Below are 22,570 nucleotides of genomic sequence, written 5' to 3'. Positions count from 1 at the left end.
TTGTGTAAGAATCTAATTTATGCGAGCTCATCTTTACTTTCCCTTTACTTAAACCCCAGCATGTTCTGTCCACTTTTGATTTTCACGTGGTAGTGGCTTTGCCGCCTCACCTTTCTTTTTCACCTCCACCTAGCCTCTCCACCACGAATAACTCCCCAACAGAATAAGCAGAGCAAGCGAGAGCCCTCAGGGCCCCCGCCTTCCCTGAGGGCTCCCCTCCCCACACAGACGGCTGGTGCCTCCTCCTATCTCTCTGGGGGGGTCACTGCTGCTGGCTTCTGCCTCCGCGTGAGGGGTTTATACTCTGCCCAAGGCCCCGGCTCTCCCTGAGCTCTGCCCCGCTGACTGTCAAGTTGTGGCTGGAGAAGCAGAGTGACGGAGCCCTTGCCTTCTCTATGGCACCTGCCAGACCAGGTGTCCTGGTCGGGCTGGTCACCCATCTGGCTTCATTGTGGGTCGGTACCACCACTGACCCAAGGGCTCAGAAGTCATTCCCCATCGGAGTTCCAAGTTCGTGCTCGGCAGCAGCAATTCCTACCCGTGTTTGCTACCAGAGTCGGTAAAATGCACACTCACACAGGGAAGACAGCCAGAAAACTTTTGTTCCAAAACAGTGGTCCCTCCTGAAATGCATCATCTCTTCTTCCTCCCACCTCTGCCCTCAAACCACACAAATTCGTCTGTCTCATTCATGCAAAGCCTCCTGGATCCTATTCTATTTTTTGCTTGGCTGTCACAAGATCCCAGGAAACAGAGAGAGAACCAGGTGTCTCACTGCTTAGAGAGGAATTGAGTGTGAGAGAGGAGAAACCATTAAGCCTGCGAGTCTCTTCCTCAGTAGAATGTGCTTTCGTGTCTCAGTTTCTGACGCACGGGTTGTTAGCACTGCCCCTGGAACTTAGGTGCTCCGGCCGCACTGGGGCCCTGCAGAGAGTACCCTCACCAGGGACGCTCCTTCAACACCAAGGGGCTGAGTCAAACCCAGGCCAGGGACAGACACTGCCTTATCCCACAGTCACTCCCTGCCTGGTCGCCACGTGGACTTCACTGCTTCAGCGAGATCCTGAAACTAAAGACTGAAAAGCCTACGGCAAAGCCAGGCAGGTGACGAAACCAGAGAAACAGCCCCAAAATAAACAGAGGCTGCCTCTGACTTCTCTGTCCTGGAGAGGCAGCCACAGAGACCCAGTGTTCCCATGACTTCTGATTTTTTTTTTTTTTTTAAGAGAAGTTGATATCTGGGTTTTATGTAAAATCTCTTAATTAAAAAACATTGATATCTACTTCACAGTTCAAAAAACATCATGTGGGCCAGACAAATCAAATTCGTGGGCCAGGCTATGACCTCTGGGCTAGACCCTTTCCCTCTGATCCTTCCTGGCCTGGTTCCCTTTTGCTTCTTTCTTGAACTCTCTGGTCCTTCTGCTTCCACACGCTGAGCTTGATTTTACCTTTCCCACTCTTCTTTCTCTAATTACTAACTCCAGGCTCACTTGTGGCCCCCAGCTGCCTAACCCATGTCCCCCTGCTCAGCCTTCTGCTGTCACTGCTGCTTCCAGGACCAAAGCCTTCGCCTGGGGAAACCTGCAGGGGCCAAGGCAAGGTGCCATGTGTGTCAATCTCGTACTGTCATAGCCCTGCAACTCCAAGCCCATCTGTGTCTTGCCGGGGTGCCTGACAGACATCCCAGTTCTACTTATCGGGAAGAACTTCATAGGAGTGGTATAGCCCTCTCAGCGTATCCTATCAGGAGTGCAGGATGTCGGTGTGTCTTATCATTGACGTTAACCTGGATTACCCGCTTAAGGTGGTGCCTGCTAGGTTCTCTACCCTTAAAGTTACTACTTTTCTCTTTGTAAACAATAGTTATCTAGGGGAGATAATTTGAAAGCATACAAATATCTGGTTTCTCCTAAAACTTTTGCCCACTAATTTTAGCATCCCATCAGTGGATCTTCCCTGCAACAATAATTAGGCAGTGTTCCAATGGTGATTTCCTCTTTCCCTCATTCCTTACATTTTAAAATTAGAATTCTTCTATAAGGAAGAGTTGTCCCTTCTCCCCAATTTATTTGTATCAGTATGAACTCAAGGATATTTATTTTAATCTCTGGGTTTTAATTCAGTACTATTCGTATTTGTTTTGTTGCTCAAATTGTTCCAGCCTTGGCCATTGGGAACTCTTTCAGGTTGGATTCCATGCCCTTTCAACAGGTCCTCCATCCTTTTTTTGGAGGGGCACTTCCTTACTTTCTGGCATAATTTGTATCTTACCTGTCCCAGCCCTGGAATCCACTATTTCTCCAAGGAGCTAGGATATCTTTTGTTGGAGAATAGTGTTTAAAAATCAACACCATTTTGGGTCAAAGGATATGGGTGTCATTAATGGCTCAGTATACACATTGATAGATTCTTTTTCTTTTTCTTTTTTTTTAAAAGCATAGGCTTTAAATTAATTAATTAATTATTAAAAATTTTGGCTGCGTTGGGTCTTCATTGCTGACTCCGGGCTTTCTCTGGTTGTGGTGAGCGGGGTCTACTCTTCGTTGAGGTGCACAGCCTTCTCATTGCGGTGGCTTCTCTTGTTGTGGAGCACGGGCTCTATGCGCGCGGCTTCAGTAGCTGTGGCTCACAGGCTCTGGAGCACAGGCTCAGTAGTTGCGGTGCACGGGCTTTGTTGCTCCGTGGCATGTGGGATCTTCCCAGACCAGGGCTCGAACCTGTGTCCTCTGCATTGGCAGGTAGATTCTTAACCACTGCACCACCAGGGAAGCCCAGATTCTTTTTCCATAAGGTTAAACTAAATACGCTGCTGACAACGTTTTCTAGTTTTACTAAACCACGTTATCAATCCAAATGAATTATCATTATCATTCACTTATCTTTCTCTTCCTTCATCTCTCCCTCCCTCCCTTTCTCCTTTTCTTTCTCTCTTTTCTAATATAGTGAGAAAAATGTACTTCATTTACTTTCCAGTTATAAGCAAGCTTGAGTATTTCATTCATTTAACAAAAATGTAGAGATTCTGACTACGAATCACGTACTGTTTGAGGCACTGGGGATGTGGCAGTGAGTAAAATTCCTGTCCGCACAGAACTTGGTTCTAGCAGGGGGAAAAGGTGCCAGGGAGAAAAATGAAGCAGAAGAGCGGGTGTGGTTCACTAGTGAATAACATATGTGATTTTCAAATGGGTGTCAAGAAAGCTTTGTTGAGGTGACATTTGAAGAAAGACCTGAAAAAGTGAGTTTAAGAGTCAGGTGGGAAGTCTGGGGAGATTGTGTTTGGAGGCAAAGATATAAAGGCCCCGAGGCTACAGTGTGTATCCCCATGTATTTGTTTACTACTTCTAGTTGCTCTTTTTGTGTCATTTGCCTATTTATATCATTTGCCCTTTTTCTTGTTACATGAATGTTTTTCTCATAAAATTGTATGAGCTCTTTATATAACTTTAAAAATACCCTATTTATTTGTCTTGTTTGCCATAAATATTTTTTAGTATCATTTAAAAATTTTCCTAAGAACCTGTTTTTAATCTGCTTGCCTTTCCTTTGGGCTTCTTTTATTACTTGAAGTTAGAGAAGTAAACTCCTGTCCAAGTTTAGCTAATGATTCAGTTGTATTCCCTTACAGTTTCCGTTAATAATTTTCCCCCCATGTTTAATTACTGACCCACCCAAAATTTATTTGGTGTGTGGCATGAAGTAATAACCTAAATTGTTTTTCCCCCACCCAACTGCCAACTAATTGTCCCAATACCATTTATTAACTAATTTGTGAAGCATCTTTTATTATATGTTAATTCTTATACAAACAATTTCTGGGTTATCTCTTTTTTTCCCCAATGATTTATTCTTGTATGAATATCACTATTTTTAGAAACAATTTTTTTTGGGGGGGGCTGTGTTGGTCCTTTTTTGCAGCGCGCGGGCTTCTCTTGTTGCGGAGCACGGGCTCTAGGCGCGCAGGCTTCAGTAGTTGCAGCACACAGGCTCAGTAGTTGCGGCATGCGGGCACTAACAGGCTTCAGTAGTTGTAGCACACAGGCTCAGTAGTTGCAGTACGTGGGCCCTAGAGCACACGGGCTTCAGTAGTTGAGGCTCGCGGGCTTAGTTGCTCCACGGCATGTGGGATCTTCCTGGACCAGGGATCTAACCTGTGTCCCCTGCATTGGCAGGCAGATTCTATCCACTGCGCCACCAGGGAAATCCAGAAACAATTTAAATTATATGTTTCAACATCTGTTATAAGTCTCCACATTATTCTTCCTTTTCAGAATTTTTGTATTCTCTATTTTTCCTTCCAAATGGATTTTGAAATTTTAAATCCTTTTATCAAACACAAGAAATGTATATCGAAATTTTGATAGAAATTATAAAATAAATTATGTAAATTAAATGTAAACAATTAACATCGCAATAATACATAATCTTCCCATTCAAGTATATGGGATCCCTCTCTATTTATTCAATTTTTTTTTTTTTTTACAACATTCAGTATTTTCATAAACTTTCTCATATTGGCTAAATCTTTCTCCCCACATGGGATACCTTATTTTACTGCTGTCAAGTTCTAAAGATTTGAAAAGGCTCCAGGGTGGCTAGGGAATTTCACTAGCGAGGTAGAGCTACAATAGTTTGCCAACCGGGGGACCTTGGCCAAGCGACTTTCAACTAATAGTTCTCCAAGTGTGGTCCCACACCAGCAGCACCAGCAACACCTGGGAAGCATTACGAATGCAAATTCTTGGGCCCCTTGGAGCCCTACTGAATAAGACACTCTGGGGTGTAGCCAGCTGTGTCTGAACAGCTCTGCAGATGATACTGCTGAACACTGGAGTTTGAGGAATACTGCTTTAAACCAATGATTCTTAAACTTGGCTATACAATAGAGCCATAGGAGCTTCTCAAAAATACAGTGATTAAGTCATTTCTCCCTCCCTGTCCCAACTCGGATTGAATTGGGCTGGAGTGGGACCAGGCACAGGGTTCTTCTAACCTCCTGCCGGTGATTCTAATGCAGAGGTGGAGCTGGGAACCACAGCTCTAAACTGCAGTTCACACATCAAATGGGAAAGGTAACACTTACTTCATAGGGTTGTTTTAAGAATTAAGTGATATAGCTTATAGAAAGAGTTGAGCACAGTGCTTGGCGAATGCGAAAACACTGGACAAATGGCAGCTATTGTTACGATAACCCGCAGACTTAGCAGATCTGTGCTACTCTGTCGTGTCATAAAAGGTACAGGCTTTTGAGTCAGGCAGCTTGGATTTAAACCTCAGTCTAAGACATTTAGAGCTGTGTGATCTTGGGTACAAGATCTAAGCCTCAGTTTCTTCATCTGTAAAACGGGGATTCTCATCATATGGGGGTTACATCAGGTTTTACAAAGCACATTGCCTGGCCATCTGGTAAGTGCTCCAAAAATGTTGACATTACTTGCAATCATTGTTTTCACTGCTTGTGAAGTTCCTGATGATTCAAACCACATGGATCTCTCCTCTCTCTTATTTCTTTATTAAGAATTTAACTTGTTTGGTTCTTAATGCACTGGTCAGTTCCCATACCGATATGCTCAGCCTGGAGCTCCTTTTAGATAGATCCTTGTTCTCGTCCATTTCTGTTGAGTGTTGTTTTTATGCCAAACTCAAAAGGAAGGGTCAATTAGTAGTTTTCAGGCTCTTTGGGGAAGATGACTCTGTACTGAGTACCAATTTAGATTGTCAGTAAGGAGGAGTGCATGTTTTCTGCAACAGACACAGAAAGTTCTCCATAAATGAATCTATCCTGTCTCAGAAAACACATTTTCTTAAGTAGAAGACGATTTAGAATCTACATTGGTTTAAGTCTAGTTTCTACTTTAAAATGAACTTATAATTCTACCAGATCTCCAGTGACGTTAGAAAGTTGCATCTGGGTAGGTTCTTTGGTCAGTCTTCCCACTAGTTTCATGAACTTCTCTGTTTTGCTGCTTCGATGTCATTTTAAAAAACATGTTTCAAGTTCAGCATAAATGTTTTACTGGTTTTCCAGTATTTGGATATCCAGGGTTTTACTGTTTGTTTCCCTGTTTTATCCAAGTCTTCTTGAATGTACTGCTGTTTGTTTTGCTGATTTTATCTCAATTTTTTTTTTTTTTTAAAGAAACGCTTCCTTTTGAACTAACAAATGAGTACTTAAGAAGGGCCATGAAGACAGGATTGGCAGGTTGAAAGACCCTTCCCCCTGTCTATTGCTCTGGAAGTCTGTTCCTATCTCTCACTCTCTAAACTTTGAGACTTAGAAGCTTTGGGAGAAATGTGTGAGGAAAGAGGAAAAAGGTGAAGAGGGTGGAATTTTAAATTCTGACTTACTCTTTTGTGGAAGGTGCTTCATAAATAAAAGCATTATTATGTATGTGTGTGCTTTTTAAAAAAATAAATTTCTGGAACCCATGATTACATAACAATAAAATGCATTTGGGGACTTCCATGGTGGTCCAGTGGTAAAGAATCCGCCTGCCAATTCAGGGGACGTGGGTTCGATCCCTGGCCCGGGAAGATCCCACATGCCGTGGAGCAACGAAGCCTGTGCACAACTACTGAGCCCATGCACCTCAATGAGAGAGCCTGCATGCCGCCAACTGCAGAGCCCACACGCCACAACGAGAGAGAGAAAACCCGCACGCCACAACTAGAGAGAAGCCTGCACGCCACGACGAAGAGCCCGTGTGCTGCAACTAACACATGGCGCAGCCAAACATTAAAGTAAATAAAATGTTAAAAAGAAAACAAAAATAAAATGCATCTCACACTTGTTTCTTCCTGAACCTATCATGCTGCATGTAAACACAGAGAACTTCATATTTTTAGCAGGTATTTGTCAACACCTTCTTGGAAAAATCTGCTAGTAAGACATACCGGCTCTTACTGGTCATACAAATAGCTATATGTAAAAATATTTGATTAACCTTTTACAGTTTACCTAGTCCTTTTCACAAACACGATTTCATTAATCCAGTGAAGTATTATCAGGATTTTACAGAGGCAGAAAGAGGTTCAGAGGCGTTAAGTGACTTGAGGTCTCCCAGCCAGTGAGCAGAACTCTGTCACAAAGCCATGACTTTGGAATCCAAACTGCATTCTCTTTTTACTATGCAATACTAAAGTCAAGGGCAAAATCCTCCATGCACACAAAACACTAAACATTAGAGGGAAAACAAATAGTTTTGGTCGTGACCAGAGAAATCCAACTAAACAATCTGGCTAGCTGAATCCTACGGTTAAAAGACCTTTTTTCTAGTTGCAGTTAGTTCTTGTCTTAACCCTTGGTCACTGGTGTCCTGAAATGTGCTGGTTCCATGGCATCAAGAATTGACTCGTCCTCATGTACCACAATGTTCACTGCAGCTCTATTTGCAATAGCCAGGACACGGAAGCAACCTAAGTGTCCATCGACAGGTGAACGGATAAAGAAGATGTGGCACATCTATACAATGGAATATTACTCAGCCATAAAAAGAAACGAAATTGAGTCATTTGTAGTGAGGTGGATGGACCTAGAGTCTGTCATACAGAGTGAAGTCAGAAAGAGAAAAACAAATACTGTATGCTAACACATATATATGGAATCTAAAAACAAAACCAAAAAAAAACCCCCCCCAAAATGGTCATGAAGAACCTAGGGGCAAGATGGGAATAAAGACACAGGCATAGAGAATGGACTTCAGGACATGGGAAGGTGGAAGGGTAAGCTGGGAAGAAGTGAGAGAGTGGCATGGACATATATACGCTACCAAATGTAAAACAGATAGCTAGTGGGAAGCAGCTGCATAGCATAGGGAGATCAGCTCGGTGCCTTGTGACCACCTAGAGGGGTGGGATAGGGAGGGTGGCAGGGTGACGCAAGAGGGAGGAGACATGGGGATGTATGTGTATAACAGATTCACTTTGTTATAAAGCAGAAACTAACACACCACTGTAAAGCAATTATACTCCAATAAGGATGTTAAAAAAAAAAAAAAGAATTGACTTGTCTCTCAGCCTCGACTTTCCATCTGGTCCACTGTTCAGTACAGGCTGTTTTGAGTTGCACAGTGTTTACTGTATCAGTTGGTTTTAGGGTACAGCTGATGAACAAATGCACTTTAGCTTGAGTTTCTGATTTTCAGCATGGAGCAGCGCCACACTAGCCTGCTGCTGAGTTGTCTACAGCTTCCCTATCAACCAGTGCTAAGGCTCCTTGGAGGCTCAGGGCCCATCAGAGAACCGACACACAGATTTCTGGCTTGTTTTCTGACTCAGGATAGCTGCTGGGATCTAAAGCAGTTATCCTCTTTAAAGTATCAACCTAATGCTCCTAAGTTCCTCTTACAGTTAGTCTTTCTCCAAAAGGTAGAGATGGCGTGATTCAGAACATCCATTTACCTACACTGGATCCGGGCTACAGGCCTGTTTTCTCAGCCCGGTGTCCTGGGGCCCATCCAGCCACCAGGCTCAGCTGCACTGGCCGAGAGTAACAGTGCATCTGCACTTTTCTGAGCAAATCCCCAAGATCCTGTCAATACTTTACACCACACACGTGCTCATTCACACAATCTTAAGGACTAAGGCTGTTTATCTGTGTCCTCTAAAATTAGCATGTGCTCAGGGAAGAGTTCTAACTGGATTCTCAGCCTTCTGCTGGAATTCACATCTATCAGATGGAATTACCCATTTTTAGTTAGCTTTTATTTTTACCAACTGTAATATAGGCCCTAGCTATACCATATGGATTAGGCCTCTTTAGAAATATCATTTATCTAAGCATATGCAGCAGGATTCCTACTAGTTCAGGAATTACTCACAGGGCACTTATTGCCAATACTTCCAGTGTTGGAGGGAAAGAAAATCGTAGCTGGAGTAGTTGCTGCATGTGCTCCCGCCTGTGTGCTTTGCTCTCTTTTCCTGAGGGAGGTAGAAACGAGGTTAAAGGTACTTTATTTGGCACGACAGTGTGCATATAGTTAGCACTTCTGTGCTGTACACTTAAAAATAGTTAAGATGGTAAATTTTATGATTTTACCACAATAAAAAGAAAGTACTTTAAAAATTTCCTAGATGGTGCTAGAGATCTTCAGACTTCTTGGGGAAAAAAAAAAAAAAAAAAATCACAGAAGCTCTTGCAACCTCACTGGAAGCTCACTGCTAGAATATAATACAATGAGCATCGAGCTCCTGAACTGTATACCACTCACCTCTCATAGAAATAACGTCTTATGGGGCTTCCCTGGTGGCGCAGCGGTTGAGAGTCCGCCTGCCGATGCAGGGGACACGGGTTCGTGCCCCGGTCCGGGAAGATCCCACATGCTGCGGAGCGGCTGGGCCCGTGAGCCATGGCCGCTGGGCCTGTGCATCCGGAGCCTGTGCTCCGCAACGGGAGAGGCCACAACAGTGAGAGGCCCGTGTACGGGGGGGAAAAAAAAAAAAAAAAGATAGAACAGTGCCTGGTGCAGAGTAAGCCCTCAATAAATATCAGCTGTTATTCTTTAAAAAAAAAAAAAAAAAAAAAAAGAAATAACGTCTTACACACTCTGATCTCTGGGTAAGTTGGTTAAGTCCAACCTTTTCCACGGAACTTGCAAAGCCCTTCACAGTGTGGCCTTTGTCTATTTCGTTATGACTAACCCATACTAGTTAGTGGTCTTTTTTCCAATTCCTTGAACGGGACAATTTCTTCTTACCTTAGGGCTTTGCAAATGGTGTTCTCTGTGCCTCAAACGCTTTTCCACCATTTTTCTTCTGCCTAACGCTAATTTATTCTTCAGAGCCCCCGCTTAAATATCATCTCTTCAGGGACACCTTCTTTAAAATACCTAATGAGGTTTGGGCCTCTTGCTATCTTTGTGGATCAATCCATCGATCCATCCACACTCTCACAGAAGTCTGGTCTGGATTGTTCCTTTGTAGCATGTAATACAATTGTATTTATGTAATTATGTAATATTAGGCTCTCCCTCAGGACTGAAAGTTCCACAAGGTAGGGACTGTTTGCTGCAAACCATTGTTTACCCGGGCTCTGGTAGCCTGTATACAAGCAGGTACCCAATACTCTCTTAACAGACGCAGCCTTTTATCCCACCAATTTATCTTACAGATATTCTCAAAGGAGTAGGTGGAGAGGCACATAAAGTTTGTGAGCTTGGTGGTGGAGACAGTGGCTGAACAGCCAGAGAGATGAAAGAGCTTAGGGCTGGCTGAGTGGGGAAGCAAGAAGGGAGTTAAGAGGGTGTTCGTTTAATGAGTTTCCCCTCCACTCCGCCAAAATCCCATCCCCTCCCAAACAAGTCATTCAGTAGTAATCATGCACTCATTTCTCTGGGGAATAAGGGTAAACTTCAGATTACAGAACCAAGGAAAACAATGTTGCAGAATTAAAATGTGTTCAAGAAACCAGTCACAATTCAACTGCATTAGACTTCAGCACAGAGATGACTGTATTCCTCTGAATAATCTTCAGCTTAGGAAGCTTATACTCCTCCAATATGTGGAGGGACAATAAATACACTTCCTCCCGCTTTCGGTTGCTGAGGGAGAAGAGTCCTCTCCTGTTGGGCCAACACTATTTCCTTTTTGTAGCTCTTTTCCCTTCTCCTTTCCTTGGCTTCCCCTTTCCACGAAGCTTCTTCAGACGCAGTTGCTCATCCTTAAAGTCCTGATGCTCATCTCTGAAAAGAGAAAGAAAAAAAAAACTAGCCAGTATTTTTATCCGACTGGAAAAGTACACCAATCTAGAATGTTCTCTTAGGTGGTTCCGGTTATCAAGCTTTGACTTCTACGGGGCGCACGCTCAGCTTGTTGAACAGAAAGGACAGGGAGCCCCCAACGTACACATGGGCTGTGTTCCCAAAGTTCATTTCTAGGTCAGTTCTCCCTCACAGAAACAATGCTACCAACAGCTTAGCTACCAAGTCCGCCCATGTAAACCTAGGTAACTAGGATACAACGCTAATAATTGCCCCAAACTTCCCTGTAACACTAAGACTAGACACTGAAGGGGGCAGAAAGTGGGTATAAGCTTCAACAGCTACACGAGACCCCGAGAGGCCCAGGGATTAGCACCTACTACAAAGGGGAAAGGTCTGGAGGAAGCTGCCCTGATGGCAGTGGATGATTCGCACAAGAAGGCTGCCGGGGAAAGTCTCAGGCAGAAGGAAGCCAGATCAACAGACAGATCCTCCAGGGGTCAAGGCAGCCAGGACTGTCTGTACATATGAATGAAGACTGCCTGTACTGTATAAAAATATCTGAATTCTAAGATCAAATATGGTCAGTATTCTTGGGCGACTGGCTCTAGGACCCCCTCCAGATACCAAAATCTACTGATGCTCAAGTCCCTTACATAAAAAAAGCACAGTATTTGCATATTCTACACACATCCTCCTGAATATTTTAAATCATCTCTACATTACTTATAACACCTAATACAATGTAAATGCTATATAAATAGTTGCCAGGTGTGTGGCAAATTCAAGTTTTGCTTTTTGGAACTTTCTGGAATTTTCTTAAAAAAATATTTTCGATCCGTGGTCGGTTGAATCTGCAGATATGCAACCTGTGGATATAGAGGCCCTCAAACAGTACAGTGTTTAAACATGTAAGCTGTGGAACCCATTTGACCCTGCGTTCAAATCACAGCTCCAGCATTCAGGAGCTGTGTGACCTTGGATAAGAAATCTTCCGTCCCCGCCCCTTGGTCTCCTCACCTGTAAAAGGGTGGATAATGGCGTACCAATTAAATGTAAGAGAGGGGTTTGCTGGGCCCAAGTTTTAACTCCCTAGGCTGTTTTACTTCATTTTTAATGTTTTTATTTTGGCCGGGCCATGTGGTCTGTGGGATCCCTAGTTCCCCAACCGCATGGAACCCGGGCCCTTAGCAGTGAAAAGCTCAGAGTCTCAACCACTACACTGCCAGGGAATTCCCCCTAGGCTGTTTTAAAATAGATCAGTTTTATAGGGTATGATGTTTCATTCCATGAACATGATAGATACAACAGACCTCTTAGGGATCAGCTATGATTGCCCCCCAACTAAGTCATTCTCAAAAACACAGCCAGAGTAATTCTTTTGAAATGTAAGTCAGATCATGTCACTCCTCTGTTTACAACCCGGCAAACCGCTCCCCATTTTACTCAGCCCCCTGCACAATCCACCTCCTGTCCCACTGTTCTCCCTGCAGCCTGTGCAGCCCCTGGAACAGATGAGGAACATTCTGACTCAAGGCCTTTGCTCTGCTCTTGTCTCTGCCTTGCAAGCTCTTCCCTGGGTGCCACCGGGCTCACTCACCGCCCTCAGGTCTCTGCTTAAGCCTCACCTTCTCAATGAGGCTATAACCCTGACTGTCCTGTCTAATACTGTGGCCTGTCCTCTCCCCGCCCACTGAGCGCCCGGTCAGCACTCTTGATCCTGCTCAGCAGGCTCTACTGTTTTTCTTCCCTGTAGCACATTCAACTTTGTAACACACCACATAACTTATTTAATATGTTTCCCTCTCCTCCTTCCCTGCCCCCCCTCCCCACAACCTTTCCTGACAACCTCCTCCAGAGAGCAAGCGACAAAGGCAGGGGTCTTTGTCTCCGCTGATGAGCCAGCCCAAGCACCTGCTTGACTGAATGACTCACTGTTTTTGAGAACCTGCTTCCCTCCCTGTTTTGTAGGTCTTTGAGTAAGATTTTCTCTATTGAAGACTGTCTAGTTTCATCCTGCCTGACTTCCCAGGAGGCCTTGTGTTAGAGGCACCATTTACCATAACTAGTGGCTAAATATGAAAATAATTGAGCTTTTCCATGGATAACTAAATGCTAAGTATTTTTTCTCTGTCCCCAAAGATAGTCAAGGCTTTATTTTTCAAACAAATGGAGAGTAGCAGCAAACAAGTAAATTAAAATAACTGAATGTATTTAATTTGGTTATGGGTTATGATTTTCTACTCAGGACATCTGCCTTCCAATATTTTATTTGGGGTAAGAATAAAATTAATTTTTTTTTTTTTTGAGCCGGGACTAATGGCAAGGGAGATAATCCCAAGAGCAATTACAGACATTCAAGATACGTCATGGACTATCATCTCTAGTAATATATTAACTAAGAAAATCTATTCTATTTTGTTCATTGCTGTTCCCCTTGTGCCCATAGTAAGTGCCTGTACATGGAAGGTACTTAAAAAAAAATCTGTTGGATCAATGAATGTACCAATCTTTAGTTATCTGGAATGAACTATTAATTTTATTATATTAGCACGAACAGTCCAAAATTAATTTTTGTATTGTTGCCCTAAGACAAGTCCAATTAAAACTTGTTAAATTGAAAAAAAAAAGTAGGCATTTTAACTTTATACAATTATGTACTGTTTAAATTCTTTTATAATGAGCATGTATTTGTATGGTAACTAAGACATTTTTTTAAAGAAAATGGTCACATGGGTGTTTGATCTTTTTTCTTTCTAGAGCAGTATATCATCTTAAGCACCCACTTCCGACACATACACAAACATACAGATGCATGGTGGAAAGAACCTGCTACTCTTACTATTACATATTATTATCTTATTATAATATTGATTACATATTACTCTTAAAGGTAAACTACAGCTTATTTAGACCAAATTAGTATACCAAAAAGGGTACCAACTAAAAATGTCCGAAGGGGGTGAAAGGAAATAAGAAATCCTACAAAACTGCCATCAAGAAAGGAAGGCGGCTCCCTCCCGCTCGGCTGTTAGGAAGCAGATCAGCCACAGGGCAGGGACTCTCTTCACCTGACCAACAAGAATCTGCTCAGTGTTTGGACCAGTTTTCCTCTGCATCCACTGAGTGCTCTTAGATTAATGGCTAATTTAACATGTCACTATAGCTCAGTATCTAGTCAATGTTAGTCACATTTTAGACATAATTAAATTATGTCTTCCAATAAGTGCATGTTTCTTTTTTTTTTTTTTAAAGTATACTCATTATGGATATTTTGAAAGCTTTCCCCTCCCACAACTGTACCTTTTGAACTACCTGGGCACTATTATAAGACCCACAAAACTATAAAGATAGAAAGGCTAATTTTTTCCTTTTCTGATCTACTAAACAAATTTCTTATAGGTTACTCTTTGTGTTTTTTTTTGTTTTTTTTTGTCATTACCTGTAGAGTCCAAGAAAACGTAGTGTCCCCATGAGTGCAAAATAAGTGTTGTGATTAGGATACCAGTCATAAGTCTCCTTCCTCTTGGCCAAAGGCTGCTCACTAAACAGCTTCACCACTTTCATGGATTTGGAATCGGTAGGCCTGGCAACTTCACCAAACAGCCGGGCACTCAGACGACTCATGCGCAAGGCATATTCCGAAAGGGAAGACATTTCTTGCGCAGCAAGGAGCAGGAGTCCCTATAGAAAATGAGAAGAAAGATAAACAGGTTAGTGCAAGAAACTCCCAGATTATCTAATGAACATTTTACAAAGCGAAAACACAGCAAGCCACACGTGCATCAGTTCACATCTTTGGCAGGATGTGCCTTGGCGTTGAGAAATACCCACAGTCCAAGTGGCTATTTCCTTTGCATGCTTTAAATTTTTTGCATCTTTTACATTTGGTGTTCACACACTCTTACTCCCCAGCTGTACTGCCTCTTTTACAATGAATGATCTTATGACTCAATTGGTTATTTACTGAGAGTCAGCTTACCTATTTGTAGGCTAGATGAGGACAGGGAAACAAGTTATCCTACCGCAGCATTGTTATTATACCTTCAGAAAACACCTACCACAGCAATCTGCATAATAAATATGCTGACTGCTTGCCACCTAAAGATTTAATCATGGTGGAGAAATAATTATGCTGTTGTCTTTATTATCAGCCCTTTGAATGCTGTTCTCCTCAAGGGCTCCAGATGGCTCTAAGAACAGCTAATGAGTTATGAGGTCATTTAGCCTCCAGGTTGCTGGATTGAATTCTGCCTAGAGGCTGAGAGCCAGCTGGGAAAAACAAAGATAGTAGTCTTATAGGAATTAACTCAACAGCTCAAAAGATTCATTTTATTCCTGAACAAAAGGCATTTATGAATTGTGATGTTACTTGCCTTATCTTCCATTTTATATATTCTGCTTTAATGAAAATTAGCTAAATTCTTATTAGCTGAAAACAGTAACTTTTTCTTCGGAGACATACATAGAATGTTGAAATAGTATAAGAATGATATCTGTAATATGCAAAAATTATAGGTACTATATATCGAAGATTATATAGGTGATACATAAAAATCAAGAACGTTCACAGGTACTATAGCCAATATTTTATAATAACTGTAAATGGAGTATTACCTTTAAAAATTGTGAATTACTATATGGTACACTTGTAACATATAATATTGTACACCAACTATACTTCAATGTTTAAAAAAGCATTTGAGAGTTCCTTATCTGAAAAAAAAAAAACAAAAAACCAAAGAATGTTGCTGGTAGAATAACCCTCATTCCATTGTAGTTCAAATGTAAGGGTACCTGTTGGCAGAATATGCTAATTTACATGAAATTTTTATAGTGAGATGAGAGTTCTTGCTGACTAAGACAGTATCTGGGGGACAGTTCAGCTGGGATGAAAAGGAGTTGATCTCCAAATAGAAAAAAGGCATAAACCTATCTTGAAAAACCAATAGAAGAAATATATTTGAAAACCCTCCTACACAGGAATGCTGCCAAGTAAATTTCAGAACTGCTCTGGCAATTTAAATATCCAGTATTTAAATTAAAGAATTTTTCATGTCCATTCCAAGATCCATTGAAAGAGCAGAGGATGACCTCAAACCAGTTTCAGAATGTCGGTCTCAAACCATTTACCTTCTGAACACCAATCGAGCAATCTTGGGCCAACAGTGCCACCTGAAGGCCAGCAATGGGAGAACTGTCCAAGGTCTCTCTCCGCTCTCCCCTCCAACCTGGGATCTTTGCAAGCCTTACTCCTTCCTTTTCCTTTCAGCACTCAGTTCTAGGATTCCTTTCTCTCCCAATTCTTGCTCCATTATGTGCATGGGGATGGACTGGGATTGTTAGAGGTGTACAATTTCATCGATGAGAAAAAAAGTCATTAACAGTTAACGTATAAAGAGAAAACAGTCAGTGCTATAAACCTCTAAAGGCCTTGCAAATTACCAGAAGTTGCCTTCAGAAGCTACAAAAAGTTTCTTTGCATGCATTATCTTTTGTCTTCCTTCCACCTTTAAGGTTATCTTTTCTCCAAACATCAGACAAAAAAAACTAAAAAACAAAAGGTTTCTTAATCAACTTTTCTTTGTTTTGCTTAATTACCATTATGGCATCAGAGCAGATTTCTGTTGCCATTGCACAATATTTCCACAATCAGTTATTTGTAAGGGGGTCTAGGAACTATCATTTTGCTACAAAATTTTCACGAAAATATGTTCTGAATCCCAAATCATTTTATTTTTAAATGAAGAGGCAGCATGGAATCCTGAGGCTTAGGTCTGAGTACTGGCTCTGCCACTTATCAACTGGGTTATTCTGAACAATTACCTATCCTCTCTAAATATGAGTTTCCTTTTCGGAAAACAAAGCTTGAAGGACTATGTGAGAAATAAGACAGTGCCACTGAATCAATGGTAAACTAAAAAAAGAAAAAACCTAAACATGCTTGGTGTTCATACATTCTATACAGACACATTTGTTTATTCCTTGTCCTCATTGAATCATGCAAAAAAGCATATGCATACTCCATGTAGTTGAACCTGCACCTCCCTGGAATGGTATCCTCACTTATAAACACTGACAGTCAGAGAAACATAGACGAGGGGACCAGCAGCTTGGTAACCTGACAGGTAGTAAGGAGGGAGGGACTCACTAGGACAGTGGTCACGGAAGCCTTCACAGGATGCTAAGTTATCTCCGTGCCCACCATGGAATGGAGCAAAGTACTGGGACACATAGCTCATAAATAATAAGGTCTCAGAATCCAACGGAAATGGTCATATCACAAAATCCAAGTCCTAAAACTTTTATGATGGAGAAACAGAATGAGCCTCTCCAAACCTGAATCCTTTACTAGAAACAAAGAAACACTTGCTAAATAGAAGCAAACTGAAAATGGCTACGACAATTACCAATTACTGCTTTGTAGTCTCTTACAGAGCACAGAGCTGTATGTTTCTGATGAAGTACAGCATAGGAGCTTGGTAAACCTTTCTGTTACATACACTAAAACAGCTCACAAGTTCTGCTGTCCATAAATATTGGTCCTGAGACTGGCAAACTGCCACTCTATTAGCTTTAAATTTTTTTTTAAAGATTGGAAAGCCTTATCTAGGATTTTTCAGGATCCTGGTATGCCCATTTACAGAAACTTTCAACTTTATCTTAAAAAAAACATGATGACCGCGTGAAAGACATTAAGGTAAAAGGCAAAAAAAAAAAAAAATAGGTTTTTATTCACATGAAGCTATTCTAAGGGGTAGAGAATAGTCACTTAAAATATCAAATTTTCTTTAACTGTGAACTAAAGAAAACAGTATCATGAAGAAAAATTACCCGGACTTGAAAATGCTAAGCAAAAACAAATTACTGAAATGTGCCAGAGCAAAACATGTTAAGCCCAAAGGAGAAAATATCTATCTCTTTACTTTAGCATAAAAGGGTAAGTTTCTCTGATCTTTCTGATAGGTCTGATGCATTTAAAAGGTCGGGTTTATACAGTAACTGGCTTTGGATTAGGTCTGCCTTTTTTCTTTGAAAAGTGCAGATGATGTGCAGGAGTTCTTAACCTGGGTAATCCTCGGTGTGGTGAATCCCCGGGGGGAACTTTAAAAGTGAATGCTGAAATGTGTGTTGTGTGTGTGTAAATTCTGCTGGGGAGGGAGGTTTCTCAAAAACCACGGGTTAATGGAGAGCGCCAGCTCTGGAGTTGAAAAGCTGGTTGGAATCTTGCCTCTGCACTTTAATGGACATATCGTGTTTGCAGTAGTATGTATTCTTTGCCTTCGTTTTCTCATCTACTACAGGACAGTTGTACTATCTCACTGCATTGTGAGGCTGACGTGCAAAACTCAGGGCCCGGGGCCTGCTCTAATAGTCATAGTTATCAGACCTCAAGGAACTCACACAATGTGCACACGTGTTTCACAGAAAAACAATCTAGACACAGTGCTTTTCTTTTTAAAGCCCAGTACGGACTATTTTACTGGGTCGCAGAGACACGAACGGCTCTGAATGGATGTCAAGCTTTACTCAGTTCAACAAGAACATCCCCAACCTCCTCCAACTGCCTGGATCACGCCTCTGCCTGTGATGGAAGCAACAGTGTCAAGTCAACCGACGTTTATATCGGTAGGGCATTTCGCTAATATTTTTCTTAAATATCATTCAATCATACTTTTCTGAAGCTGGTAACAAAACTAATCTGCACCCCCAGCCCCACAAAGCTAAGGCCAACTGATGAGCAGAGAAACCGAGCCTTGAATGCTGCCTAAACTGGAAGAGAGTAACTGCGCCGGAGAGGAAACTAGGCTAGCGTCCTTCGTTTGGTAAATCTGCCAAGTTATGCAGGAAAAGGTCAAGTTGTTTGGGGGAGACCTGTGAAACCTCCGAGCTGCTTAATGAAATTGACTCGTCCTTTTCCTGGCGACTCTACAAGGTTGGAGAACTCCGCAGGGTCTCTGCAGCCATTGCCCATAACTCACTACATGCCCCCCTAACAGTCACCTACAGACTTACCAACTCCAGAGCCTCCTCTGCCGCGCGCCCCTTTCCCGGAAGGCCCGCCCCCCAGTTCCAGCCGGAGACTTCAGCGGAGAGCAGTAGAGAAACGGAAGTTTGGCAGCTAGAGTGGAGTCTTAGTGAGAGACACGGAACTCCTAACGTCTGACCTGGCGCCTGCGCAGTGAGACGAGCGCCTCCAGGTGAGCGGAGGGCTGACCGAACGCAGGTTCAGGGGCGAGAGGCCTGGCTTTCAGGAACGTCCTGCAGGGTTCGCTAACTCTATTCTGTTGGAAATGGCTATAGTGCTGACCCCACCCCCCCAACCTCTGAAGCAATGTTTATGCGTGTGCCATGTGGTGGAGAATGAAATGCATTTTTTTTTTCTTTTCCTCCTTCCACTTTCTTTCTGTGTGATTTCTTTCTCTTTTCATCCAGCTTAGGCCTTGACGTGCTCCAAGCGCATTGCTTAACTTTAGGGGCTGAAGAAACTTCTGACCCATGAGGGGTGCCATTCCCCTCCCTCCCACTGATCTACTCATCTCTAACAGTCAGTTAGTATCGCTTCCCGGAGGCCATTCTTTTTTTTTTTTTTGTGATACGCGGGCCTCTCACTGTTGTGGCCTCTCCCGTTGAAGAGCACAGGCTCCGGACACGCAGGCTCAGCGGCCACGGCTCACGGGCCCAGCCGCTCCGCGGCATGTGGGATCCTCCCGGACCGGGGCACGAACCCGCGTCCCCTGCATCAGCAGGCGGACTCTCAACCACTGTGCCACCAGGGAAGCCCTCGGAAGCCATTCTTGATACCCCTTTTCTGGATTAGGGGAACTAATTTGGAGCGCTCTGTGTTTCTCTACCCCACTGGCCTGGAAGCTTCTTCAGGGAGTAGGGATGGGGTATTTATCTGACTCCTCAGTAGTTATCTAGACCCCGCTTGACAGTAGAAACACTGTATTTTACTCCATAAGAGCTCTGCTCTCAAGCAAGCCATATAGGCATTGGCTGAAGCATTTGTTGAATATTTAATAGTTCAGCTGAGAACACTTCTTATTTTCTGAGCATTATTCAAGGCCTGTCATAAATACTCTAAAATGTACCCTGGAATTAAGGTAAATCAGTGGCGAGCTATATTCCTAGAGGGTATTCTATTGACACCCTCTTCCCTCCTATAGAATTTTGTTTTATTAACTTAGGTTTTGATATCTTATCAATATATGCTATAGAATTTGTTTCTATCAAGTTAAGTTTTGATATGTTATCAACCTATGATATAATTAGTAGCCTTGTTGACTTGGGTCTGGCTTAAGAAGTTGACACAGGGTGTAATGAGTATAGCATGAATAACTGAGGCCAAAAGAAATATCCTGGGTAGGAATTTCACCTTGTCTTGGCTTGTTTTCATCCAATAACCACTGAATCACATAAACAAGGAGACTTCCTTTGAATACTGGCTGTTAGAAAGTTTAAAGCCAAATTTGCTGTGGACTTATGGCAGTAACTATTATATGTATATTTGCATAAACAAATATAAACCTTGTTGTTGGCTCTGTTTTGCATATCTTTGGTTTTTCCCTTTTTGCCTATTTATTATTTGTGTTATCAGGATGTTTTGTGAATCTCTGTAAGCTACCATAACTCTTTCTTAAAATATAGCAAGGCATAGAGAGTTACAGGTGGCTGTGTACTATGGGGCACTTTGCACGGTGTCTCTTATTAAGTCAATTTCATAGGGCTCATACTAGTTTCGGAGCCTGCTATGGCAAAATACCACAAACTTGGTGGCTTAAAACATCAGAACTTTATTGTCTCACAGTTCTGGAGGCCGGAAGTCCAAAATCAGTATCAATGGGCCAAAATCAAGGTGTTGGCAAGGCCACACTCCTTCCAGAGGCGCTGGGGTAGAATAATTTCTTTGACTCTTCCAGCTTCTGGTGGTTGCTGGCATTCACTGACTTATGGCCACATTATTCCAATCTTCAAGACCAGAATCTTCAAATATCTCTCTGCCTCCTTTTTTTTTTTTTTTTTTTTTTTTTTTTGCGGTACGCGGGCCTCTCCCGTCGCGGAGCACAGGCTCCGGACGCGCAGGCCCAGCGGCCATGGCTCACGGGCCCAGCCGCTCCGCGGCACGTGGGATCCTCCCGGATCGGGGCACGAACCCGCGTCCCCTGCATCGGCAGGCGGACTCTCAACCACTGTGCCACCAGGGAAGCCCTCTATGCCTCCTTTTTACATCATCTTCTCCTCGATGTGTATCAGATCCCCTGCTGCCTTCCTCTTACAGGGTTATGTGTAATTGCATTTAGGGCCCACAGGATAATCCCGGATTATCTCCCCATCTCAAGATTCTTAATTTATTCATATCTGCCAGGGCCCTTGTTCCATATATAGTGGGATGTACAAGTTCCAGGGATTGGGACTGATAACCTCGGGGGACATTTTCCTGTCTACCACAGAGTTGGAAACAGCAAGTCTATGATATTGGCCTATAAAAACTGTTATTGACCAATGGGGAAGTTTAAATATTACGGTGGGCAAACTAATGTAACAGAATAAAATTTAACCTCCTGTGGATATTAACTTCTAGACCTTGGCTTACCCACTTGTACCTCCAAGCTAAAACTTCCTTAAGGACACTTGTTATAGTCAGAGATTGCCTTTTATATTTCTATTTTCTATAGCCCAGTGTTTTAAAATTGTGGGTTATGAATCATTCATTGGTTGTGAAATCAATTTAGTGCGTCGTGAACAGCGTTAAAAGACATTAGAATAGGAAGTATCAGAGTGCATCACATGTAGTGAGGGTAATTATTGTTTCATGAAACAATATGTATATGTGTATTGGATCATGATGAAAATATACTGCTCACTCTAGGTTGTGGTAAAATGGAAAGCCTCTGCTGTATGCAAATTCATTCTTCATCATACTCAGTGGCAAATGTTTCTTGCTATTTGAGCAGGAATTAAAGCTCACATCAATTCAAGTTCTTATTGTGTGGAATAGTCCACAGGGCAGGTGGATACCTACGCCTTGAAGTAAATTAATATATAGAGCCCTTATACTCTTTCCTAGTGTTGTGTAAGTTCATCTTTCCTTCTTCTGCATTTACAATAGTTCTTTTCTAACTTTACAAAAGAAAGATATATCCCTCACCTACGGTGTAAAACCCTCTAGGATGACAAACAAAGGGACAATTCAACATGTTTTGGAAGAAACTTCCTTTAATTATTAATCAAGGCATTGTAAACCCTTCTTAGGCTTCCTGTCTTTTCCCGTCTTACATATATCCCAGGTAAGGGTGAAGTAAGGCTCTTAGAAATATGGTAATTGGATATTTGTTGTGACTTTCTGAAATCAGATATACTGTGTGAGTGTGAATGGTGGGAGTGATAGTAATTTTCATCATATCTCTTTTAATCGTCACATCTCTTTTATCTCTGTGGTTAAGAAGTGCATTATTATTGAAGGAGAGTCTGGTGAGAGCAAAGCAAAACCAACATTGAAGAAAATATTGAACCCTAAATATTTTTCACATATTTAAACATAAGCAATTTTTTTCAGCTATTCTCAACACTTATCTGTAAGAGGTGTCATTATCTGGAAAGAAAAGTGACTTTGAACAGCTGAAGGAGTGGAGGTTAGTGACATTGATTCTTTTAAATATAAAATGGATTAGTTTAAGAGACCTTCATATTTTTTCCCATTACACAGAATAATCTGCAAAAAAAGTCATATGTAATTTTATTTTAGATTTGATATGTGTTGCTCAATAAAATTTAAAACATATTGTAAAAAATCACAGATCACCAAATAGTTCCCATTCCCTCCCTTTTCAGGCATGAGGTTGGAGTTCATTTCATGGCAATCATGG

General features: G+C 42.1%; 1 protein-coding gene across 1 annotated transcript; it reads right to left on the bottom strand.

Moving 5' to 3' along the window:
- Nucleotides 1–10,235: 10,235 nt before the first annotated feature.
- Nucleotides 10,236–18,795, bottom strand: MRPS33 (mitochondrial ribosomal protein S33). The gene is made up of 3 exons (XM_059073522.2): nt 18,717–18,795; nt 14,143–14,384; nt 10,236–10,682 (listed from the first exon to the last, which is right to left on the bottom strand). Exons 2-3 carry the CDS (start codon nt 14,355–14,357, stop codon nt 10,577–10,579), a joined length of 321 nt encoding a protein of 106 aa, XP_058929505.1. The 5' UTR covers nt 14,358–14,384; nt 18,717–18,795; the 3' UTR covers nt 10,236–10,576.
- Nucleotides 18,796–22,570: the final 3,775 nt, after the last annotated feature.

The sequence above is a fragment of the Kogia breviceps genome, chromosome 9 (assembly GCF_026419965.1).
Source record: "Kogia breviceps isolate mKogBre1 chromosome 9, mKogBre1 haplotype 1, whole genome shotgun sequence".
Lineage (NCBI taxonomy): Eukaryota > Metazoa > Chordata > Mammalia > Artiodactyla > Physeteridae > Kogia > Kogia breviceps.
The sequence above is the reverse complement of the archived record's forward strand: the minus strand, read 5'-3'. Positions and strand labels throughout refer to the sequence as shown.